Raw genomic sequence first — 24,593 nt, forward strand, 5'->3', positions numbered from 1 at the left:
ATGACATCCAGGTATGAAAAGCAGCAAGGTTTTTCTCTACCAGAGAGAGATGGCTAGAGGTGCAGAGAGCCTCTTAAAGAGCCAATGCACAAAATTTTCTTTGCAGCCATGTACCCTGAGCTCTGGTAGAGGGAGGGGAGAGTGGACTAAAGACACTTGAGGAGAGTTTGGGGCTGGTGGCTCTGGGGAGCAAACTGAAAGAACAGCTACCCTGTGCTGAGTCATTCCCCAAACTACATGAGCCATCTCTCTCAGGCAGAGAGCTCCTCTCCAAGTGGCATCAGCCTGAGGGGAAGCAATAGCCCTGCCCACAGGAATTTCTCTCCCCCACCCTGTGGAGCTTAAGCAAAGCTGCTGATTACAGCTTGATCAGTTTAACAGCTAAGGTAGAAATTACAACGAAGCTGCCAAAATGGGAAGACAAAGACCCCAAATGAAAGAACAAGAGAATTCCCCAGAAGAAGAATGAGATGAAATGTAAGCAAGCAATTTATCTTATAGAGTTTAGAGTAATGAGTATAAAGGTTCTGAACAGCATGAAAAAGACATAGAAACCATAGAAAAGAACCAGAAAGAAATAAAGAATACAATAATTAAAATAAAGAATATACTGGAAGGAATAAACAGTAGGTTAGATAAGCAGAGAATTGAATCAATGATTTGGAAGATGAGGTAGAAAAAAAGCCACCCAGGCAGAGCAGCAAAAAGAAAAAAAAATTTAAATGAAGAAAGCTCAAGAAATATTTTGGACAACATGGAGCATGACAGCATCCGCATCATGGGAATACCAGAAGGAGAAGAGAGTGAACAAGGGATCTAGAAACTGTGTGAAGAAATAATGACCAAAAACTTTCCTAATCTGGTGAAGGAAAAAGACACACAAGTCCAGGAAGCTCAGAGAATCCCAAACAAGTTGGGCCAAAAGAGACGTACACTGAGACACATCATAATTAAAATGACAGGCTTAAAGACAAGGAGAAAATCCTAGAAGCCACAAGAGAAAAGCAGGCAGTTACCTACAAGAGAGCACCAATTAGACTGTCATCTGATTACTCAACAGAGACATTTCAGGCCAGAAAAGAGTGGTATGAAGTGTTCAAGGTTATAAAAAGCAAGGACTTACAACCAAAGTTACTTAGCTCAGTAGGGCTATCATTTAAAATCAAAGGAAAAATAAGGAGCTTCCTAGTCTAAAAAAAGCTAAAGGCTTTTGTTTGCACCAAACCAATACTGCAACAGATGTTAAAGGGCTTGCTTTAAGAAGAAGGAGAAAAAGAGATAGAAAAAAATAGAGGAAAATAGTCTAACAATAAAATAGCACTACATACACATATATCAATCATCACCTTAAATGTAAATGGCTTAAAGCACCAACCAAAAGACATAAGGTAGCTGAATGGATGAGAAAACAAGACCCTTATAAATCCTGCCTCCAAAAGACCCATCTCAAAGCCCTGGCTGGTGTAGCTCAGTGAATTGAGCGCAGGCCTGCGAACCAGAGGATTGTGGTTCGATTCCCAGTCAGGGCACATGCCTGGGTTGCAGGCCGACTCCCAGCAGGGGACACACGAAAGGCAACCATACATTCATGTTTCTCTCCCTCTCTCCTTCCCCTCTAAAGATAAGTAAATAAATAAAATTTAAAAAAAAAGACCCATCTCAGATAGAAAGATACAGACAGACTAAAAGTATAGTGATGGAAAAATATTTCATGCATATGAAAAGGAAAAAATAAGCTGGGTTAGCAGTACTTGTATCTGAAAAAATAGACTTTAAAACCAAGGCCATACATAGTAAGAGACAATGAAGGACATACATAATGATAGAGGGAACAATCCAACAAGAGGATATAATCCTAGTAAATAGTTATGCAGCCAACATAGGAGCACCTAAATATGTGAAGCAAATCTTGACAGACATCATAGGAAAGAGTGACAGAAATACAGGCATAGCTGGGAATTTTAACATGCCATTGAATTCAATGGATAGATCTGCCAGACAGAAAACCAACAAGAAGACAGAGGCCTTAAATGACACACTAGATCAGATGAATTTAATTGATATCTTCAGAGCATTTCACCCCAGAGCAATAGAATATATACATACTTTTCAAGTGCACCTATTAAGACACAAAACCAATCTCAATAAATTTAAGAAGATTGAAATCATATCAAGCATCTTCTCAGGCCACAATGCTATGAAACTAGAAATCACAAGAACACTGAAAGACACACAGACTTGGAAGTTGAATAACACATTATTAAACAATAAATGGGTCAACAAAGAGATTAAAGAAGAAATCAAAAGATACCTTGAAACAAATGAAAATGATGACACAAAAGTCCAAAATCTGTGGGATCCTGGGAAAATAATCCTAAAACGAAATTCATAGCATTATAGGCTTATCTCAGAACAAGAAAAAGCTCAAGTAAATACTCTAACTTTACACTTAAAGGAACTTAAAAAAGAACAATAAACAAAGCCCAAAGTGAGTAGAAGGAAGAAAATAATAAAAATCAGAGCAGAAATAAATGAAATAGAATCTAAAAGAAATACAAAACATCAATGAATTCAAGAGCTTGTTCTTTGAAAAGATAAACAAGATTGACAAACTTTAACCAGACTCAACAAGAAAAAAAAAGAGAAAGGACCCAAATAGATAAAATCAGAAAGGAAAGAGGAGAAATAACAACTGAGACCAAAGAAATACAAAGGATTGTAAGAAAATGTTATGAACGACTATATGCCAACAAACTGGACAGCCCTGACAAGATGGATAAATTCCTAGAAACATACAATATTCCAAAACTAAATAAGGAAGAAACAAAGAATATAAATAGACATATTACACCTAGTGAAATTGAAGCAGTAATTTTGAAAAACTCCCAACAAACAAAAGCCCTGGACTGGATGGCCTCATGAGTGAATTTTACCAAACATTCTGAGAAAAACTAACACCTCTCCTTCTCAAACTATTTCATAAAATTCAAGAGGAGGGAAGGCTCCCAAACTTATTTTATGAGGCTAGCAGTATCCTAATTCCAAAGCCAGATAAAGACACTACAAAGAAAGAAAATTATAGGCCTATATTCCTGCTGAACATAGATGCTAAAACCCTCAACAAAATATTAACAAACCTAGTACAGCAATGCATCAAGAAGATCATACACCATGATCAAGTGGGATTTATTCCAGGAATACAAGGTTGGTATAACATTTGCAAATCAATAAGTGTGATTCACCACATAAAAAAAGAAAGATAAAAACCACATGATCTTATCAATAGATTCAGAAAAAGCACTTGATAAAATCCAGCACCAATTTATGATGAAAGCTTACAGCAAAATGTGAATAGACAGAACATACCTAAACATAATAATGGTCATATGTGACAGACCCACTGCCAGCATCATACTCAATGGGCAAAAACTACAAGTATTTCCTTTAAGATTGGGAATAAGACTTTTCACCTCTCTTATTCAACATAGTAGTGGAAGTCCTAGCCACAGCAATCAGATAAGAAGAAGAAATAAAAGGCATTCAAATTGGAAAGGAAATAGTAAAACTGTCTTTGTTTTCAGATGACATGATACTGTACACAGAGAACCCCAAAGAGTCCACCAAGAAACTAGAACTGCTAAATGAATTTAGCAAAGTAGCAGGATACAAACTTAATATCCAGATATCAGTTGCATTTTTATATGCCAATAATGAACAAACAGAAAGGGAAATTAAGAAAACAATCCCATTTACAATTGCTCCAAAAAGAATAAAATACCAAGGAATAAACCTAACCAAGGATGTAAAAGACTTGTATGCAAAAAGTTATAAGATACTGAAGAAAGAAATTGGGGCAGATACAAATAAGTTGATGGGAAGAATTTACATCGTAAAAATGTCCATACTACTCAAGGCAATCTATAGATTCAGTGCGATTCCTGTCAAAATTCCAATGAGCTATTTCACAGAACTAGAACAAATAGTTCAAATATTTATATGGAACCACAAAAGGCCCTGCATATTGACAGTGATCCTGAGAAAGAAAAAGAAAATTGGAGGAATCATGCTACCTAATATCAAACTATACTATGAGGCCAAAGTAATAAAAACAGCCTGGTACTGACCTTAAAACAAACAGATCAATGGAACAGAACAGAGAGCCCAGAAATAAACCCATACCTTTATGATCAATTAATATTTGACAAAGGAAGTGAGCACATACAATGAGCTAAAGATAGTTTATTCAATAAATGGTGTTGGGAAAATTAGACAGATATATGCAGGAAAATGACACTAGACCACCTCCTTATACTGCACACAAGACTAAATTCAAAATGGATCAAAGACTTAAATGTAAGACCCCAAACCATAAAAATTCTAGAAGAAAACATAAGCAGCAAATCTCAGACACTGATTGTAGCAATTTTATCAGGTTTATCTCCCCTAGGCGAGGGAAACAAAAGCAAGTAAAGAAGGGGACTATATTAAACTAAAATTTTTTGCACAGCAAAGGAAATAATCAAAATAAAAAGAATGTAGAGAATGGGAGAACATATTTGCCAGCATATGTGATAAGGGATTAACACCCAAAATTTATAAACAATTTATAAAATTCAATACCAAAAAACAGCACAATTAAAAAGTGGGCAAAGGACCTGAACAGACACTTTTCCAAGGAGGACATACATATGGCAAATAGACATATGAAAAGATGCTCAATATGTCTAATCATCAGAGAAATGCAAATTAAAACCACAATGAAATAGTATCTCACAGCCACCAAATGGCTATCATCAATAAATCCAAAAGCAACAAGTACTGGAGGGGATGTGGAGAAAGGGAAACCCTTTGCACTGTTGGTGGGAATGCAGACTGGTGCAGCCATTGTGGAAAGTGATATAGAGATACCTCAAAAATTAAAAATAAATCTGCCTTTTGACCCAGCGATCCCATTGCTGGGAATATGTCTGAAGGAACCCAAAATACTAATTTGAAAGAATATAAGCACCACTATGTTCATTGCAGTATTATTTACAATCACCATGATATGGAAGCAGCCCAGGTGTCCATCAGTAGATGAGTGGACAAAACAACTGTGGTACATTTACACAATGGAATACTACTTGGCTGTAAAAAAGAAGAACATTTTACCCTTTGCAACAGCATAGATGGACCTAAAGGACATTTTGCTAAGTGAAATAAGCCATTCAGAGAAAGACACATACCATATGACTTCACTCATAGGTGGAATCTAATGAACAAACTGGGCCAACAAGAAAAATGGGGACAGACTCATAGATGGAAAGCAGGATGACAGCTAAAGAGGGTAGGTTTTGGGTGGAGATATTGTGCCAAAAGGTAAAAAGGACTCATGGACGTGGACAACAGTGTGGTGAATGCTGGGGTGAGGCAGGTATAAGGGGACTAAATGGTAATAGAAGAAAAATTTTAAAAATTTTTAAAGAAGGGCAATTACTTTGTCTCATGGATTGTGTATTTCTTCCCTGTGGGATATAAGCCACGAGGTGCATGGACTTGGCTGGTTTTGTAAACATCCATATTGTTCAGAGTGCTTAGCACATAGTATGGACATCTAGTACTTCAGTGAATACTTGAATGAAAGAGTCTTAGGAAGAAAACCTTTGCCCATTTACCAAGACTGCATTGTGATGAAGCAGTTGAAATTTTCCCAGAGTCAGGGCACTGCCAGGTACATTGCCTCTGTTACAGGCATTGCTTCCATTTTTAGTCCATTGGGACCATGATGGCTAAAGGCAAGGACAGACCTAGAAGTGTCTCCTCTGTGCTAAATAGTGATGTGGGTGTGAGGAAGACACTATAAAAAGGGAAAGCTGCCCTCTTTCCACTCCAGAGAGCAAGTTGTATAGGAGGCACTCACTGTAACAGAAGCATATGTGGAAGATCAAGTAATGCCGCAATTCTTTTTTTTTTAACCTTAATCCTCACCTGAGAATTTGTTCACTAATTTTAGAGAAAGAGAAAGAAAGAGGGAGAGAGAGATACATCAGTTTGAGAGAGAAACATTGATTAGTTGCACCCCACACTCACTCAGACCAGGGATCAAACTGCAACCTAGGTATGGTCCCTGACTGGGAATCAAATGTGCAACTTTTTTTGGTCCAAGGGATGATGCTCCAACCAACTGAGCCACCCAACCAGGGCCAATGTTGCAATTGTTTAAGCTTGACAAAAGCTTTTATGATGTGTGCAGATTACAATTATATTAAAATACACTAAGGATGTATTCTTCACTTGTTAACAGATGTCATCATGTTGGTAAACATCAAAGATTCATGTCAGTCTTCTTTTATTTCTCTCTCAAATCCTACCTGCCTTTTTGCTTCATTATACATTATTCTCCCTTTGGAGAAGAACAAATCAAAGGCATATGATCATTTAGAAATCAAGATATTTAATGTTGGTATTTCATGAGTGATTAAAATATACTTTCAGAATATGTAAAGTACAACTAATACATACATAATTTAGGAAAAATAAAATAGAACTTCACAGCAGGGGTATGTATTTACATTCTGAATAGTAACTTTCCATTTTTTGGAACAAAATGTCTAGTAAATAATGGAAAGTAAAATAAAGAGGACTGTCAATGCAAATTATAAAAAAAGAGATGACTTGTGATAAACTACTTACATGCTGAACATTAAACAGTCTTCACAGATACAGTGACCGTATAATTTATCATCCAAATGAGATGCTTCTGAGAGTGAAAGGGTGCACTGCTCGTACTTGACACTGGGACAAAAAATAGGAAAACCAGGGTGTATGGTCATCTTCCTCGTGGGGACACTTAATGACCACAAAACTGCTTTTGGCTTCCTTTTTTATCCTCATCCAAGAATGTCCTTGTTGACTTGAGAGAGAAGGGAACAGAAGGACAGAAACATCGACGTGAAAGAGAAACATTGAATGGTTGCCTCTCATACAGGCCCCACCTGAGGGCTGTTCTTGTATGCACCCCAAATGGGGGTGAGTCCTTGATTTAGACATGTGACCTTTGGTTTACAGGATGACACTTCAAACCAATGAGCCACACTGGCCAGGGCTATCTTTTATTTATTTTATTTTTATTAAATGTCTCTTTTTTATTTAAAAAAAAGTCAAAATCAAAACAAAATGGCTTGCTCCTGTGCTAAACACATGGTAGGCAACTGGTCCTTCTTTTTAATTAACTTCTTGATTTGCTATAACAAAATTAAACTATTTAATCTGAATATAAATTATTATGGACAGCTATTAGAAGAGAAAGAGAAACTCAGTGGGGAAGCTACCCTGTTTCAAATTGTTCTGATCATTAAAAAATTGTTCCCATGGATTAAAGATATTAATCAGAAAAATTAATCAGAATTTCTTAGCTTAATATGTATGTCATATTTTTAAGATCACCCACCTTTCAGTATTTACCTGGTTGGCAGGTAGAGTTTCTCTCTAGTCTCAGCCGTTATTAATTGTGACCATCACAAATGCCGTGTCAAGATGATTGATTCTGAGGCCACCTTTGGGCTCAGCAGAGAGGCCTGTGGTGACCACTTAGTGATGTCTGCAGGAGACATGGGGTGTTGAACAACGGGAGGGGTGGCGAGTATTACTCTCCCAAATTTGGACATATGTCCACTTTAACAGTAATTTTCTGACATGTATCTAGTACATAGTTAATTTTAAAAAATTATGCCTTGCTGATCCTGCATCTGCTACCTCATTAATTCTGCCATAGTGTAATTAATATACCATATATGCCACAGGAGAAAAACGCCATCACTCTTAACTTGAATGACGATAGCAATCTCATAATTAGCACACATCACTGTTTTGTACATTTCTTAGTCCATAATCAAAATAAGGAAAGATCAAATCCCTAAGAACTGAATAGAAAACAGTAGAAAAAATTATGTGGCAAACATGCTAACCAATTGCTCCTCTGTTTCTGTTCTTATTTTGTTGTTGGGGACTATTTTTTATAATCTACTTAAGAAAATGTTAGCAATAAAATGAAAATTAAAACTTAATTCTCCCCTTGCAAGCTAATATTAATGTCTTGTTTTTAAATAACTATTTCCAGTATTTACTTCACTATCATGTATTTTATATTATTTATCCTTCATACAACAGAGAGATTTGTGCTTTGTACTGAGGGAAAATGAAAAGAATATAGCTCCTTTTTTCTAAATGCAGGAGGCATTCCTAATATTCCTGCTGCTCTTGTGACCATGAAGTATGTTCTACCTTTGGATCTTAATTCTCTAATTTTAAGAATAGGGCAGAATTAAATTTAGGTCGAGGGGAAAATTCAGCTTCAGATTGCAAGGCAGCTTTCTCACGCTGACTTTGACTACACTTTTCCGAGAATTAAATCCCGTTGAAGTGGCTTTCCAAAATACTTTGTGGAAAATAAGAATTGATAGATGGCAACTCCTCATTCATGATACCCAAACAGGAGACGAATTCATCAGGCAGCAGCGTCTGTTCTGGAATAGTTTCACTGGGTGCAGCATTTTCCAAAAGCATGGTGGTTTCCCCCTCTATCGAGTTTTGAATGTCCGAGGCACTGCATTCTCCTTGATTTAAAAGGAGGCTTAATTTTTCGAGAAATAGTGTATTGTTTAGCGAATTCATACTTGAGACAGAAAGAGCAAAATTAGGATATTTTTTAAACTGAGCATTTTTCCCCAGGTCTGAGGACTCAGCAGTTGTTGGTTTGGGAGCTGAGGAAGGTGTTTCATCATCATTGCTGGGATGGTTTTCCTCAGTGAGAAAATTTGAAGTCTGGGGTTTATACCCAGTGTTGAGATCAGGAATATACACAACTGTAGTACTGGTGAGCAGTGACTTTTGCAGGCAGTCTCTCATCTCCAGGAGTCCCGTCTTCTTTTTCTTCTTGTAGTCCATAGGCTTGTGTTCTTCTGGGAGAAAGACTTCTATCTCTGTAATCACTGGATCGACATACAGAACCTCTTCGCTGGAATTATTATTCATAAATTCACTCTTTTCCTGGGAAGAAAAAATATTGTTTCATTTTACAAAAAGCATTAAATGTGTCAGCTGCATAACTGAATAAGGACTGGAATTCTAATTTCCCTCAACTTTCCTTTCTCTCTTCTTTTTCTCATATTGTTTATCTTCTCATATGATTTCCTCTGTTTTTCTGCTCGGGTTCAAATCCTTATTAAATTCTCCCATGAGGGGACTGAAGGAAAGAAATAATACAAATAATGTATGTCTCAAGCATATCTCTTGGATTAAAAATTTTAAAGGGAAAGAAGCATTTTTACATATTAACTTGCATATTATTTCAGGGCCTTTTAAAATTTGGATTTTGAAATATGTTGGAGTACTTGTTGATATTATAGAGACTTACTACAAGAGAATATGTGGTTGCTTAAATGAAAAAGAAAAGGGGAGGGGGAGAATCCTATTTTGCTTCCATTTGAGACTAAGGTTGTAAGAAGTGCCTTGAGTTGAGGTTCTGAAGGCTGCTCACAGTTCAGACATGTCTGTGATGGTCAGGAGGTTGGGTGAAGAAGATTTTCATTTGTATAAAAGCCTGATGATTATTCTAGGTAAGAAAAGGTATCAAGGCTTTCCAGCTGGTGGCTGGCTCCCACCCAGCACAATTATAAAATTACAGCTGCCTGCTGTGGACTGAATGTTTGTGTCTCTTCAAAATTCATATGTTGAGTCCTAAACCCAATATAATGGTATTAGGAAGTGGGGTGTTTGGAGATGGAGTCATCTTTGCGTGGAGTCCTCAGGAATGGGCTTAGTTTCTGGACAAGCAAAACGTGACTCCTCCCTCTGCTGTGTGAGGATGCGACAAGAAGGAAGCTGTCTGCAAGAGAGCTCTCACTAGGAACCAAACCTTCCAGCATCTTGATCTTGGACTTCCCAGCCTCCAGAAATGTGAAATACAAATATTTGCTGTTTAAACCACTCAGCCCATGGTATTCTGTTGTAGCAGCTTGAGCTAACTAGAACAAAACCTTATTTGAAGGAAACCCTAAGATTAACTTCTAATTTCAAGACCCCAGAATGTGAAGGAAGTTTGATAAAAAGGAAGACCTTGAATAAAGCAGCATGAACTGTTCAAATTTTCTTCAGGCTCAGCCTCCCTACAGAACTTAGAAGGTTTGGATGGGATGGAGAGACGTGTCTAGTAGTCCTCTTTCTCCACAGGGAATATGTTCCAACCCCCTCCACCAGTGGATGCCTGGAACCAAGATAGTGCCTATCCCTATGTAGTCATGCGCCATGAAATGTTTCAGTCAAAGGGAGAACATATATATGGTAGTAGTATCATAAGATTATAATAGAACTGAAAAGTTCCTATTACCTAGTGATACCATAACCATCACGATGCCACAGTGCAACACATCACTATTTGTGGTGATTGCTGGTGTAAACAAACCTACTGCATCGCCAGTCATGTAAAAGTATGGCACATACAATTATGGAGGACCCAAAAATGGAATTATCTTCAGAAAGGCAGGCCCTTTGTGGTAGACGCTTCCCCCCTACTAGGTGAATGTTTTAGGAACCCATCTGTAGCAGTGTACCAGCTGGCACTATGAGAGGCTGTATTCGGTTTCAGTGATTTTTTTTGAAGGCTCTTTCAATGAGTTTGCCCATTTCATGATGGGTGATTTACAAACTCACTTGTCCACACTGTGTTGAGTGTTCAACAGTTTTGACCAAAACCAGCATGACCCCTGTGCCCCACCCACTCCCTATTCACCCAATCTCCCCCTTAGCAATCTTTTTGTTTTTTGCTTTCCCAGATGAAAAAAATTCTCAAGGGGAAACTTTTGCCAATATGGAAGAGGTGAACAAAAAATGGCAGAAGCACTAAAAGGCATCAAAATCAATGAATTTTTTAGAGGGTCTCCATTCGCTTCTCAATTAAGCCTCTGGACCAGGACTTGCTCCTTGTCACATTCCATGGATTAATTTCACTCCTTATGGTATAGATCCTCTACAATTACTCACCACTGTGAATCCTTGTTTCTCAACATTTCATTCATACCTCACCATGCTCATTTCTCTGGCATTCCTAAATCTGCCTCTTTCTAAGGATCATGTCTATTCCAATAAGAAACCCCTCACTGGCTTCTCATTGTCTTCAGCAGTAGTTTGCAACTCCTTATCAGTGTTCTCAACATTGTCTTTGAGTGGAATCACTTGGGAAACCTTGGAAAATGCTGCTGTCTGGGTCTCCCCAGGCCCACCATCCCCCCTAGGTCCTAGAATGGGCCTGGGCATCAGGATTCTAATATGCAACTATATTATGTCTAGAGATTTCTTTGAAGTATGGGAAGGAGTTGACTAAAGGGCTTGCCAAAACTCCAAACAGAGGTCCTAGACTAAAAATACAGATTTTTTTTTTAAATTTGAGAGGTATTGGTTAACAGAATGAAGTTCCATAGCATTAAGACCTTTTGTGATCTCTTGCCACTCACAATTCCAGCATTTTTCCAGCTACTCTTCATATAAAGCTCTTCAATAAAGCAATACCCAACGTGGTCCTCTCACCTCTTTGCTTTTGCTCATGTTGTCCTTCCTGTTTCAAATATTCCCTGTTTCTTCAACTCCTATTCATCTTTCAGTGTTTCCTCTACATTCCTGTGATGTTTGGTCTCATTTCTGTCACTGCACTTACATCACTGCATTGCAATGCTTGGATAATGTGGCTGTCCCATTGACTGCATTTTGGGCCTCTTGTTAACCAGGCCAGAGTGCTGGAAAGTAGGAGGAGCACACATGGCAGATTCCTTCCCCTCTTTCATAATCATCAGCAGTTCCTCCTTAACTAGCAAAGTCCCATATATTCTCAGGGTCTTCCTGGCTCACCCTTCTTTTTTTTTGCTGAAGTAGAAACCTGGCCCACCCCTGGTGATATCACCTCCACAGTCCTCTCACATTTACTCTCCTGAATTCCATTGGGTCTCTGGAGTGGTGTGTCCTCCTTGGGCTCTACCTGCTTCTCTAATCTTATGTAAAATGTAACCCTCTTTTGTGTCTTTGAGGCTTAATCAATTGAGCTTTTCTGTCCTCTTCCTTTGGTCCCTTGAAGACATATACCAATTGCATGGCGCCAAGTGACCCTGGCACCTAGCCCACAATCTTCCACTTCACATTTCTTTTTTGAGTAGGATTGTTTCTTTCTTTTACCTCTTTCTTTCCCTAGCTCCTTTCTCTCACCTCATAAGTACAATTTGAAATACATATAATTTTGTGTCTATTTATTTTATATAGTTATGCTAATATGCACATACATTTATTTATCAGAATGGGAATTCTACACTATTAAACTGTACTCTTGGTCACAGCTGCCATTTATCTTTTATTTGACACTGTTTGGTTACCTGTAGCATTTTCACAACATTACTGTTTTCCATATTAGGAATGTCTTCATGAAGCCATTTTGGTATGAGCAAGAAGATTCTTCTTTTAATTCTGAAAAACAAAAATAGAATATTCAAAGAAGCATTTTACTTTAGGATTGGTTCAGGCAATCATATGAGTGGTTAGAAAATCAACTATATAAAATGGAATGCATAATAAAAATGAAACTTTCTGAAGCAGGGGCTAAGATTTCTATCTCTTACTTCAAATGGTTAAGTGGGAAGTTGACTCGGTATCTGTCAGATTTTTCTCTTCTCTCTACTGCTCTGCTTCTGTCTACTGAGCTGGAACATTTCAAACATGCACATTAGATTCAAGATAAGTGAGAGAACTACGCTGAAGGTGAAAAACTATACATATGTTAGATATGGCAAAGCATGATGAGCAGGAGACCTCATTGTGGAAAAGTTTGGAAAACTTAAGGGATATTTTGTATAACTTTCCAAGGTGACCATACCACAGAAAAATATTAAAGGAGAAAATGTTATATAATAAAGTTGTATAATTCCAGCTTCTCTAATTCTGAATTTGTTATGATTTCAAATAGGGTTTAGATGATAGTAGTGACTCCAAACATTTTTCATGTGGGACAGGGCAATTGTTTTCCAGTACTGCGGCACAGTGAGAACACCATGTTTTATTTAGGCTATGTGCTTGTTCAGGATCACTGAGGTAGGGTGATGGGAAGAAGAGCGAGAAGTTGGGTTTGACCCACTTCTTTCCCAAAGCTACCCCTTGGCACTGTCATTGCATTGAAAGCACTTTCTGCATTTACAGTAAATATTGATTTGAGCAAAGAGGTTGTATCAGGAACTTAAAAGAGACTAAACTGATCTCTGGCACATTTTTCCAAGTAAACAGTGCATCTGTGAAAATCATATCAGATGTGTTTATCTGTTCAAGCAGCGTCTCTGTGGACTTTTACTAAGTAACAACCAGAATGGCTGAAATGTACTTTGCTAGCCCAATTTTAGCTTGCACTATAGGGCCAATATAATTTCCTTACATGTATTTATGCAATGTTTTATGATTCAGCTCTTTTTGTAAATTAGAAATTACTAATTAACACTCTCTTTCTATGCCTAAAATTAGACCAAATTAGTAGGTTCATGCTGTTGTGGAAAAGTTTTTATATAGCTGCTACAGTGAGAATATATATACATTTACTTTATATATTTTTTCTTTTGGTTTCATTATTTAAAATGTTTTTCCCTTTGTTTTCCAGTCCTATATATGAAATAAGGCTTATATAAATAATGTATAGTTATAGTAAATAATAGTATCTTCATATGTATAGTAGTTATATTGGAATCATCTCTTGTTCTTTTATATTTTTTAAAAAGAATACTTATTTAAATAATTAAATTAGCAAAGAATTGTCCTATTTTCTTATTTGTCATTATCAATAGGAAGTGAATCTTTAATTATTCTTAGTAACAAATCTAATATTACTTAAAATTTCACACTAACTGAGACTTCTTTGCATAACAACACAAATATTAATATTTTACATGTATAAGTTGAAACATTAAAATATTTCAAAGAGCTTTATAATCAAGTATATTTTAATACAGCCTAAAATGAAGTTCCATATTCATTTGCCCACCTATCAAGGGTGCCAGGGATATGTTTACCAATGTGTAATTAAATACTTAAGTTCTGAGGAAAAAGTCTACATAAATTTCTAAAATCACTACTTTATTTAGAATAGCTCATTCTAAATTTTTCTACCTTACTTTGAGGTAGAAAGATTATAAACTTAAAACAAACAAAGATTATCTCATGAAGCAAGTGATGTCAAGAAAGAGAAACTATTTCTCAGTGCCAATTAGGCAAAGAACATTTATATGTATTAAAATTTGACAGTCATTGGATAGAACAGGAGGTTGCCACATAAAACAGTACACTAGAAATAGGTATTCTGGGCTTCTGACCAAGATGGAGGCATAGGTACGTATGCTTTGCTTCTTTACACAACCAAAAGAAGGATAGCAACCAATTTAAAAACAAGAACAACCAGAACTGCCAGAAAATCAAATCTGTACGAAAGACTGATAACCAAGGAGTTAAAGAAGAAACATTCATCCAGACTGGTAGGAGGGGTGGATATGGGAAGCTGAGGTAGCAAGGATGCCCTGCAAGGAAACAGCTGGGTGAGGTGGTAGCTGGCAGACTGGGCTATCCCACATTCATGTGTGATTAAGCCAGGAGGAACAACTGGGGAGTGAGACAGATTGTGCAACCCAACGTTCCAGTGTGGGAAAATAAAGTCTCAAAACCTCTGGCTATAAAAACCTATAGGGGCTGCGGCAGTGGGAGAGACTCCCAGCCTCACAGGAGAGTTCATTGGAGGGGCCCACAGGATCCTAGAATGTACACAAGCCCACCCACCCATGAATCAGCCCCTGAAAGGGGACAATTTGCTTGTGGGAAGCAAGGGAAGTGACTGAAAGTAGGGCAGGAGCCAAGCAAGTGCCACTGTGCCCCTCTGACCCCTCTGCCACATATAGTACCACAACATAGTGAAGTGAGTTGTTCCACCTTGGTGAATACCTAAGGCTCTGACCCTTACAACATAACAAGTGTGCTGAGACAAAGAAATATGACCCAAATGAAAGAACAGATCAAAGCTCTAGAAAAGAACTAAGTGACAAGGAAATAGCCAACCTATTAGATGCAGAGTTCAAAACACTGGCAATCAGTATGCTCACAGAAATTTGGAGTATGGATGCAAAATAGAGGAAGAAGAGAAGGTTATGCAAAGTGAAATAAAGCAAAACACACAGGGAACCAACAGTGATGGGAGGAAAACCAGGATTCAAATAAACAATTTGGAACAGAAGGAAGAAAGAAACACCCAACCAGAAAATGAAGAAACAAGAATTCAAAAAAAAATGAGGAGAGGCTTAGGAACCTCTGGAACAACTTTAAATGTTCCAACATCTGAATCATAGGGGTGCCAGAAGGAGAAGAAGAAAAGCAAAAAATTGAAAACTTATTCAAAAAGATAATGAAGGAGAACTTCTTTAATCTGGCAAAGGAAATAGACTTTCAGGAAGTCCAGGAAGCTCAGAGAGTCCCAAAGAAGTTGGACCCAAGAAGGAACACACCAAGGCACATCATAATTACATTAGCCAAGATTAAAGATAAGGAGAGAATCTTAAAAGCACCAAAAGAAAAGGAGACAGTTACCTACAAAAGAGTTCCCAGCTGATAAGACTATCAGATGACTTCTCAAAAGAAACCTTGCAGGCAAGAGGAGGCTGGAAAGAAGTATCTGAAGTCATAAAAAACCTTGACTTGCCACCTAGATTTCTCTATCCAGCAAAGCTATCATCTAGAATGGAAGGACAAATAAAGTGCTTCCCAGATAAGGTTAAAGGAGTTCATCATCACCAAGCCCTTATGATATAAAATATTAAAAGGATTTATCTAACAAAAAGAAAATCAAAACTATGAACAGTAAAATAACAGTAAACTCACAACTATGAACAACTGAACCTCAAAACAAAAACAAAAACAAACTGTGCAAACAACTAGAACAGCAACAGAATCACAGAAATGGAGATCACACGGAGGGTTATCAGTGGGGAGGAGGTAGGGAGAGAATGGGGGGAAAGGTACAGGGAATAAGTAGCATAAATGATAGGTAGAAAATAGACAGGGGGAGGTTAAGAATAGTATGGGAAATGGAGAAGCCAAAGAACTTATATGTATGGCCAATGAACATGAACTAAAGGAGGGGAGGAGCATTGTCCCCCCAAATGGGACAACTGTAATGGCAAAATCAATAAAATATACTTTAAAAAGAAAGATATTTGTATTCACTACATCTAGTAAAATTTAGGTAATCAAAGGCTTTATTTTTCTCAAAGTCTCATTTTCTGAATAACTAGGCATAGACCTTTACTATTTCCATATTGGGGAAAAATGATGGAAGAAGGCCAGGTAGAAGGGGCCTTGGGGTTGCATGCTAAAACACTGGCATGACTGATGTCAAAGTGATGAATTCAGAGGGTGTCCCACTTCTCTCCACACTGATTCATGGGGTCTATTTGGGTAGAATTCAAGGCAGGTTATGACTTAACCACTCTAGAGAATCCAGGCACTGAAGATAAACTTGAGGGGCACAGTGAGAAAGCTGTGTAGCGAAGAGTGCATGGGCTATGAGCTCAACCAGGTCTGGACTCCTGGTTAGTGCTTAGTGACCTCTGGCTGATCATTTAACCTCTGTAAGCTTTATGTAAATTAGACCATAGAGCTTTTCTGGCAGGGTCATTGTGAGGGTTAAATAAATGACATTTGTAAACAGTTTGACATAAGTAGGTATTTTTCCTTTCTCTGAATAAAAATGTTGATGGAGTTTTTGGTAATAACTTAATTGACTACATTTTGGTGGTACACATATATGGTCAAAAATCAGAAAACAGAAATTCTGCAAAAAACCTACCTAGTTCGGAGCGATTTGTTAAATATCACAATCAAAGAAAGAATTGACAACACAACAGCAAAGGAGACCATGCCCGATAAAAGTCCAATGTTCTGTTGCCTGTTGTCTGAGAGGAAAGAAAAAATAATTTTAGCTAAGCTTTAGTGACCACGTGATGTCAGAATCATTGTTCTCTCTACTATGCTCAAAGCAAAGATCACTGATGTCAAAGGAAAAGAGAAAGAGGGAAACAAAATTAACAAGCTATAAAGTGACTGCTCTCCAAAACTGCACGACAATTCTTTTTGTTTGAGAAAATCAGGTTGCAGGTTGCATGAATCTCATGTCAGTGGGTTTCTAGAAGTGCATCTCTAGCAAATGTGGTTAGCATTAGACATTTTTATGAGCTTGTGCACGCATATTTTATATAAAAAGTTTTAGTGATGAACCTCATTTGGCTTTTCTGACACAAGTGCAAATTCTAATTGTTTGTAATAGAGCAGGCCACAATCATGACTGAGGTTTTTCGTTTTTAGTTGTTTTTTTTTTAATCTTTGGTGTGAGACAGAAGTTATATACAACTTGTTACCATTCTTCAAAATTTATTGTTCATCAATTTTTTTCCACTGACAAAGGAGATTCACTCTACTTAGAATATATGTTATATGTTATAAAATTTTAACTTACATATCTTGCACTCATATTTTATTTGGAAAACGATGCATTGTAGGGGGGAGGGGGTGGGGGGACATGGAAGAGGATAGGATATAGGGCAGATAAATGGTAATGGAAAAATACAATAAAAATAATGTAAAAAAACAACAAATAGAACACTGTCTAAAAAATGCTAACAATCTTTGCTTACATTTTGAAATTGAATTAATCCCCTGAAATTGTTAAATAATGAATATAATGTATTCAACATGTGTTACCTCCAGGATCATCATATTTTCTTTTTAGTATACATGTAAAACCCTGTTTTCTTTTTTAAAAACATTTTATTTATTTATTTTTAGAGAGAGAGGAAAGGAGGGAGAAAGAGAAGGAGAGAAACATCAATGTGTGGTTGCCTCTCACGTGGCCCCGACGGGGGAGGGACCTGGCCTGCAATCCAGGCATGTGCCCCGACCGGGAATTGAACCGGCTACCCTTTGCTTCATAGGCCCATGCTCTATCCACTGAGCTACACCAGCCAGGCCTGTTTTCTATTTTCAAATATAGACTGTAATTGAGAAATGATTGATCACACTGGAGTTTGTTCTGAGCTGTGCTGGGTATTAACATCCATTCTATCCCCCCTCTTCCTCCCTTTGGCAAATGTTTATCATATACTTGTCATGTGGCAGACACTGTATTAGCCCTTCCCTAGTTATTTCCAAGCTGCACCTGCAATACATTTGGGGTCTCCAGAGTCTCCAGTCCCTCTCCAAAAGCCAATTGGTGGTCAGGGGTTTAGATTACTCCAAAGGCCCAGTGGATAGGAAATTAGCGTTTTTCTAGGACTAATTAATGAATTACTAAAGATTTCATGCAACCAATGGAAGGTACTGACTGCCACATACATGTGGCCACTAGCACATGGAGGAGGACAGAGAATCGCCCTGTTAACAGAGCACCGGGCAAAGGGAACCAAGGATAGGGCGGTGACCTGAGAGACCTGGGTTTGAAATGGACTCTGCCACTTACCAGCTCTGTAACCTCAGGGCGCAATTATAAACTTGCCGAAACTCAAGTTTCCTCTTCTGTGAAATAGAGATAATAACACCTGTCTAACAGAGCCGCCTTGAGTTCCTAGCCTCCACAATTCCCACAGAAATATGAAGGTGCAGGCCTGTGTAGGCATCTGTAATTAGGGATCTGTACTAAACTTAAGCACTTGGCTTCTAATTGATTCATGTGTACAGATTCAGAGTGCTCATACCTTTTTTTTATGACATTTAGTACTACTTGACCTTATTCTTCTTGTTTTATTTATTGTTTTCTCACCTCTCCCCCATCTATTAGCCCCATGAAGCAGAGGCTTTGTTCATTTTTCTCACTGCCGATTCCCATGCACCCAGAACAGCGCCTAGCACACAGTAATTGCTTAATGAATATTTGTTAAATAAATAAGCAAAAGTCCAAAGAATGGCCATATAACCTGCAAAAATTCTTATATTACTCCTGCCAGATTTCTATGCAAGGAGGTAAGTGATATGCAAATGGTCAGTAGTGAAATAGTCATGAATAAAGTTTTTCAATTTGAAATTTCTGTTTAGAGTTGTATTTGCCATTATACAACCTGATCTAATATCCTTTTATGCCTAAAATATTTAAGAATATTAATCAATGGAAGATTGAGTCATACTGACAAGTAAAATAGGATCTTGATCACATGAGAGACGTGCAAAAACTTCAGAATTTGAAAAACAGGATTTGAATTTTAGTCTATCACTTAGGGTGAACTTGGACAAGTTCCTCAACCCCTCTGAGCTTCAGGTTTCCCATCTATAAAATAGACACATAACACTTATCTCACCAGGTTGTTTTGAAGATAGAAAAAAGTTGATGTATATCACCCTGGCTGGTAGCTTAGTTGGTTAGAGCATTGTCCTGATACACCAAGGTTGTGGGTTTGATCCCCGGTCAGAGCACATACAAGAATCAACCAATAAATGCATTATTATAAGTGGAAGAAGAAATTGATCTCTCTTTCTCTAAATCAATAAACAATTTTGAAAAAGAAAAAGATGATATATATATATATATATATATATATATATACCATTGATATCTCTCTCTATATATATATATAGAGAGAGAGAGAGAAAGAGAGAGAGACATATATATATGTGAGAGAGAGAAAGAGAGAGTTATATATATAACTTCTGGTATATGGTAGACACTGAAATAATAGAAATTTTTTAGAAAGAAATTTTGGGGTCTTGAGTCCCAGCATTAATTGAAATGAAAATGTATCTGACCCAGAGCAAAAGCTGGCAAAGTCCACCTATACCACTCCTTAAATTCAATTTTAAGCAGATCTTTGTTGATTATTTCCCTATAGAAAGCATATGAAAAATCTTCTTATCAAGAAATTTATACCTGACACAGAATTTTTTCAGTGTGGAGAGTTCAAATAAATGACTAGTAAANTATACCATTGATATCTCTCTCTATATATATATAGAGAGAGAGAGAGAAAGAGAGAGAGAGAGAAGTTATATATATAACTTCTGGTATATGGTAGACACTGAAATAATAGAAATTTTTTAGAAAGAAATTTTGGGGTCTTGAGTCCCAGCACTAATTGAAATGAAAATGTATCTGACCCAGAGCAAAAGCTGGCAAAGTCCACCTATACCACTCCTTAAATTCAATTTTAAGCAGATCTTTGTTGATTATTTCCCTATAGAAAGCATATGAAAAATCTTCTTATCAAGAAATTTATACCTGACACAGAATTTTTTCAGTGTGGAGAGTTCAAGTAAATGACTAGTAAAGACTACTAGAAAATCTACTAACGAAAGTTGTATTTTCTTTCTCTTTTTTTTGCAGCTTATTTTATTTTATCAAAAGTTGTATTTTCTTACCAGAAGTAAGTTGTCCTTTAAAGATGGAAGCAATGAGAAGCCCAGAATTCTGAGTAGCATGTTGGAATGATTTCAGCATGACCAGGGGAACTTAAATAAAAAGAAAATAGCTTTAGCTTCTTATATTTTGCACTCAAGTCACCCAATTTCCTAAGAGAGTTTCTTTACTTATTTAGAGATGATTAAAATAAACCAGTAACTTTAATAGGCTTGAAAGATGGAATAAAAAGCAAAGGCTTTAGATTATGTGTCTTTTCTTCTTGTTATCTAATTGGGTAAGCCCCAAAAGAGAACACACTGGGGAAAAAAAACAATAAAAACTACTACAGGTTTATAAAACTTCAAGGTGTGCCCACTAATTTCATGAGTCTTCTAGGCAACAAATACCAAGGAGCTTTATTTCACTCACTGATGCAGACAAAATGCACAATAATTGGCCTCTCCTTGATTCCTCCCAATAAATGGTACAATATAGTTTAGGTTTTTTTAGGAGCCTCCAGCACGTGTCACTTGCTTTGCACAGTCTTTGAGATGCTATTAGTGAACCACACCTTGACACCACGTAAGCGCCATTTTGATTAAGCAGGCACTCTGAGGCTGTAACACGGGTAGAATGCCATTAATGACTTCCCCCTGCTCCTTTCCTGCTGACAGAGATGCTGGCCAGCCTGGTCTAGTCACAAGGTTGTCAGGACACGCTAATGAAAGCTTCTGACCAGGAAGGGGTAAGCAGCCGTGGCTGCCAACTCGCTTTCAGTCTGGACTCAAAAGAGTCCTGGAGCTTCCTTACCCCTCTCTTCCCTCCTGATAATTAAAAGCTGCCAGGGGTGACTTCAAGGGCACGATTCTCCCAGCTGATAAAAGACATTCCTGAAAATGGTTCCAAGCCCTGGATTCCCAAGAGTGCCTCAAGCCCTATTATGCAGTCGTTCTGATTTCAGTGTTCAAATTCTTCTCTTAAAAAAGTTACTTTGGGGGCCAGGAGGAAGTCGCAACTTGAGGTGTCCTTAGCTGCCATTGAGGTAGCACTCATCTGTTTAACAAGCCATGTAGCCCAGACAACTCTCTTTGAGAAAAATACACAGTTTCAATAAAAAGGTTCCTGTGGGTCTTTGGAAATTTTTGAAAAAGGCTGATCTGAGCGCCAAGACAAGCTCAAATGAAGAGTAGTTTTGTAAGAACAATGGGTAGGGAACTTTAGAAGATGAAAACATCAGAAAAGCCAAAAGTTCTTTCCTGTGCTTTTATGCTGGCTTCTCCACAGAGAGAAGGAAATGTGTCACTGTGGATTGTGACAAATCAGAAATCCCTTTTGGTTTCTCAGTGCTTCGCTGGCTTTTGTTTCAAGTATCTGGTTCCATCGTATTCTGAGGGTGCAAGGTTATGCCCCATGGCCTACAGCCAGGTTTATTCATCTAAATTGTATTTTATAAGCTCATGTTCATTCTCAGGGAACACACACAAGAGTCTGCATCTACATTAGTTTGAAATTTTAAGAGAAATAAGACATTAAAGTGTGACACCATTTTTAATTTGGCAAAACCATGGGTTTATAGCATATGTCACTAGGTTATTTTTTTACACTTTCGTTACTTTAAAATTAGCATTTTAATTTAAGAATATATATGGCTGTTGGCTTTTAATACAAATTAATGTAATTCTTTTGTATGAAGTACAGATGGTTATTTAGGAATGAAACTTTAGTTATTAATTTGCATTATGTAAAAGTAATTTTCATATCTGACTGGGGCTTTATTAGCCCTAATAGAGACTAAGTACGATCTTCCTTCAGGCTCTTCTGTCATCATAGTTTCAAATCAACCAGGTGTGTTAATTTAATTAGACTAAAGTCATTTAAAAGAGAAGCCTAATTGTCAGAGAGTGATTTCACAAAGAATTAGATATCCAAAGTAAAACAATTTATGAACAAGATTGTTATGGAGGAAATCAGGACAATAGCAAAATTCCTGAGCATAGGACTGATATGAAACCATATAGATGATATTCTTCATAGCATACTGCCACCAAGTGGTTAAGTCATTTCTTCTTAAACCATACTTAACATTTTTCATTATAAAAGCAGTAACTATAATAAAAGAATTTTAACAGGAAAAGTAAAAGCAATAGGGAAAGAACCATCTCTAATGCCATCCCCATAATCTACCTGCTATTGGTAATTTATGGTATTTTTATGTATTTTCACATGCAAAAGCATTCACAAACACAGAATGATGTACACACATCACTTTTGTGACTGAAAAACTGTAACAGCTATCATCATCAGTGTGTTGTCTAATGTGCTAGAAAAATCCCATGGAATGTTTATTATTTATTTAATGTCTGTAGTGTTATACTCATAATGAGAATTCTGTCCCCGGAGCAGAATATTAAATTATGCCGTTACACTCCCAGCACATACTTTCGTATACTCAGAAAGCCCAAATCATCTCGACTTAGGTAAAAACTTTTATACACCTTATACAAACTGACATTGTTTGTTAGAGTTAGTCTCATAGAAGACAATGTTTTCATAGGGAATTTAGAGTGGTTTGAAACAAAAAATGTAGTATCTTATACTTGGCCCAAACTAGAAGCATAACGTAACTACATTTTTTTTTTGGCCCACCAAACACCAGCATAATGTAATCAAATCTGCTCAGGAGGACTTGGTTTTGGCAGTAATGTATTCCACCTGTTTCTTAGGGACGATGTCAAATCAGTCTCCTCAGCCCTTCCCTTTATGCCCACCATGGGGCAGAGTGTGGTTTGTTCTTTCTAAGTGGCCATTTACTGAGTACTAATTATGTTGCAGGTAATGGACTAGACTTGACATACTTACTCTTATTTAATCCTCACAACAACTTAAACAGAGAGATAATCCTATTGTCTCTATTTTATGGATGAGGAAACAAAGATGTAAAAAGGATAAATGACTCGGCCAAAGTCACAAAGGTAGAAATCACAGAGTAAAAATTTCCATCCTGTTCTGACACATAGTTTTGTGGGTCACTGGCCCCATTAATTAACAGCCTGACTTCTGCAGCAGGGTGGCTCAGGACGCGGAAGCTCCTTCAGCCCTACAAGCAGTGTCTCCCACGCTGAGACTTAGCCAAAGCTCCTCTGGGCACTGGCCAGTGTGCTGGAGCTGCCTGGCCTTGCAGGGCCCTGAACACTACCACAGTGGGTTATGGTTGGGCTAATCCATTAGCACTGATTCTTAGCATCTTCCAGCCTAGAGTTATTTTCTGCTGAAAACTGTTTTCCTTGATTTTACAAGCAATACATACTACTTGTAGGCTGCTTAAAAGGTATAAGAGCATGGAAAAGAAAATACAATTTTATATTCATTCACAAACTGGAAACAAGTATTTTTATATTTATTAACAATCTTTTATGTATATCTGTACCCTAAATGGAGCTCATGCTCTTTACTAATGCTGTTCTATTTTTCTTTTTCATTAAATATTATATCATGAATATTTCTTCATTTTATTAAAAATTGTCATACTAACGACAATTTAATATTTCATCATGTTTGTACTGTAGTTGTTTAGTCATTCCCCTATGGAGAAAGGTACAGCTTGACACTTTCAGACACCAGCGTTAGACTCAGACAAAACTATAGTTCAAGTTCTGGCTCCACTACTTGGAGTTGTGTGGCCCTGGGTAAGTTGCTTACCCTCTCTGTGACTCAGTTTCTTCATTTGTAAAATTGGGTAATAACAGCACTTCACTCATGAGGTTTGCTGAGATAATTCATTAAAATCACTTAGTACCTGTCTTACACATATTAAAAGCTTAGTAAGTGTTAGCTATTGTTATTATTGGCCTTTCAGATTATATTCCAAATTCTTACTATTATTACTAATTTTTAGATAATTGTTATTGTACATGAACCTTCTTTCCACATCTCTGTTTATTGCCTAAGACTAGAGTTTGGTGAGTGGAATTACTGGGCCAAAATGTGTGGACATTTCTAAGGCTCCTTTATTTGCTTTTTCCTTTGCCAGTCTTCTGTCAAAGACATACTAACTATGTCTGTGTCATAATGGGTTTGACCAGAGCTGACACAAGGGAACTTCCAGATCTTTCAGAAGGTTCTAGATATTCAAGAAAGAAGAGTTATATTAAAAGAGAAAAAGGTGTGCTTTTCAAAT

The 24,593-nt window shown here is 37.2% G+C and overlaps 1 protein-coding gene across 1 annotated transcript in view; it reads right to left on the bottom strand.

The window, feature by feature from the left end:
* Positions 1-8,085: 8,085 nt before the first annotated feature.
* Positions 8,086-24,593, bottom strand: part of IL23R (interleukin 23 receptor) — a 66,683-nt gene continuing 50,175 nt past the window's right edge. Inside the window, exons 8-11 of the mRNA XM_037044273.1 lie at positions 20,437-20,526; positions 16,886-16,991; positions 12,396-12,486; positions 8,086-9,027 (exon numbers count right to left, since the gene is read on the bottom strand). Coding sequence (XP_036900168.1) covers positions 8,386-9,027; positions 12,396-12,486; positions 16,886-16,991; positions 20,437-20,526 — 929 coding nt within the window. The 3' untranslated portion in view covers positions 8,086-8,385. The remainder of the gene's footprint in view (positions 9,028-12,395; positions 12,487-16,885; positions 16,992-20,436; positions 20,527-24,593) is intronic.

The sequence above is a fragment of the Sturnira hondurensis genome, unplaced genomic scaffold (assembly GCF_014824575.4).
Source record: "Sturnira hondurensis isolate 20B ecotype Veracruz unplaced genomic scaffold, ASM1482457v3 Scaffold0000648, whole genome shotgun sequence".
NCBI classification, from domain to species: Eukaryota; Metazoa; Chordata; class Mammalia; order Chiroptera; family Phyllostomidae; genus Sturnira; species Sturnira hondurensis.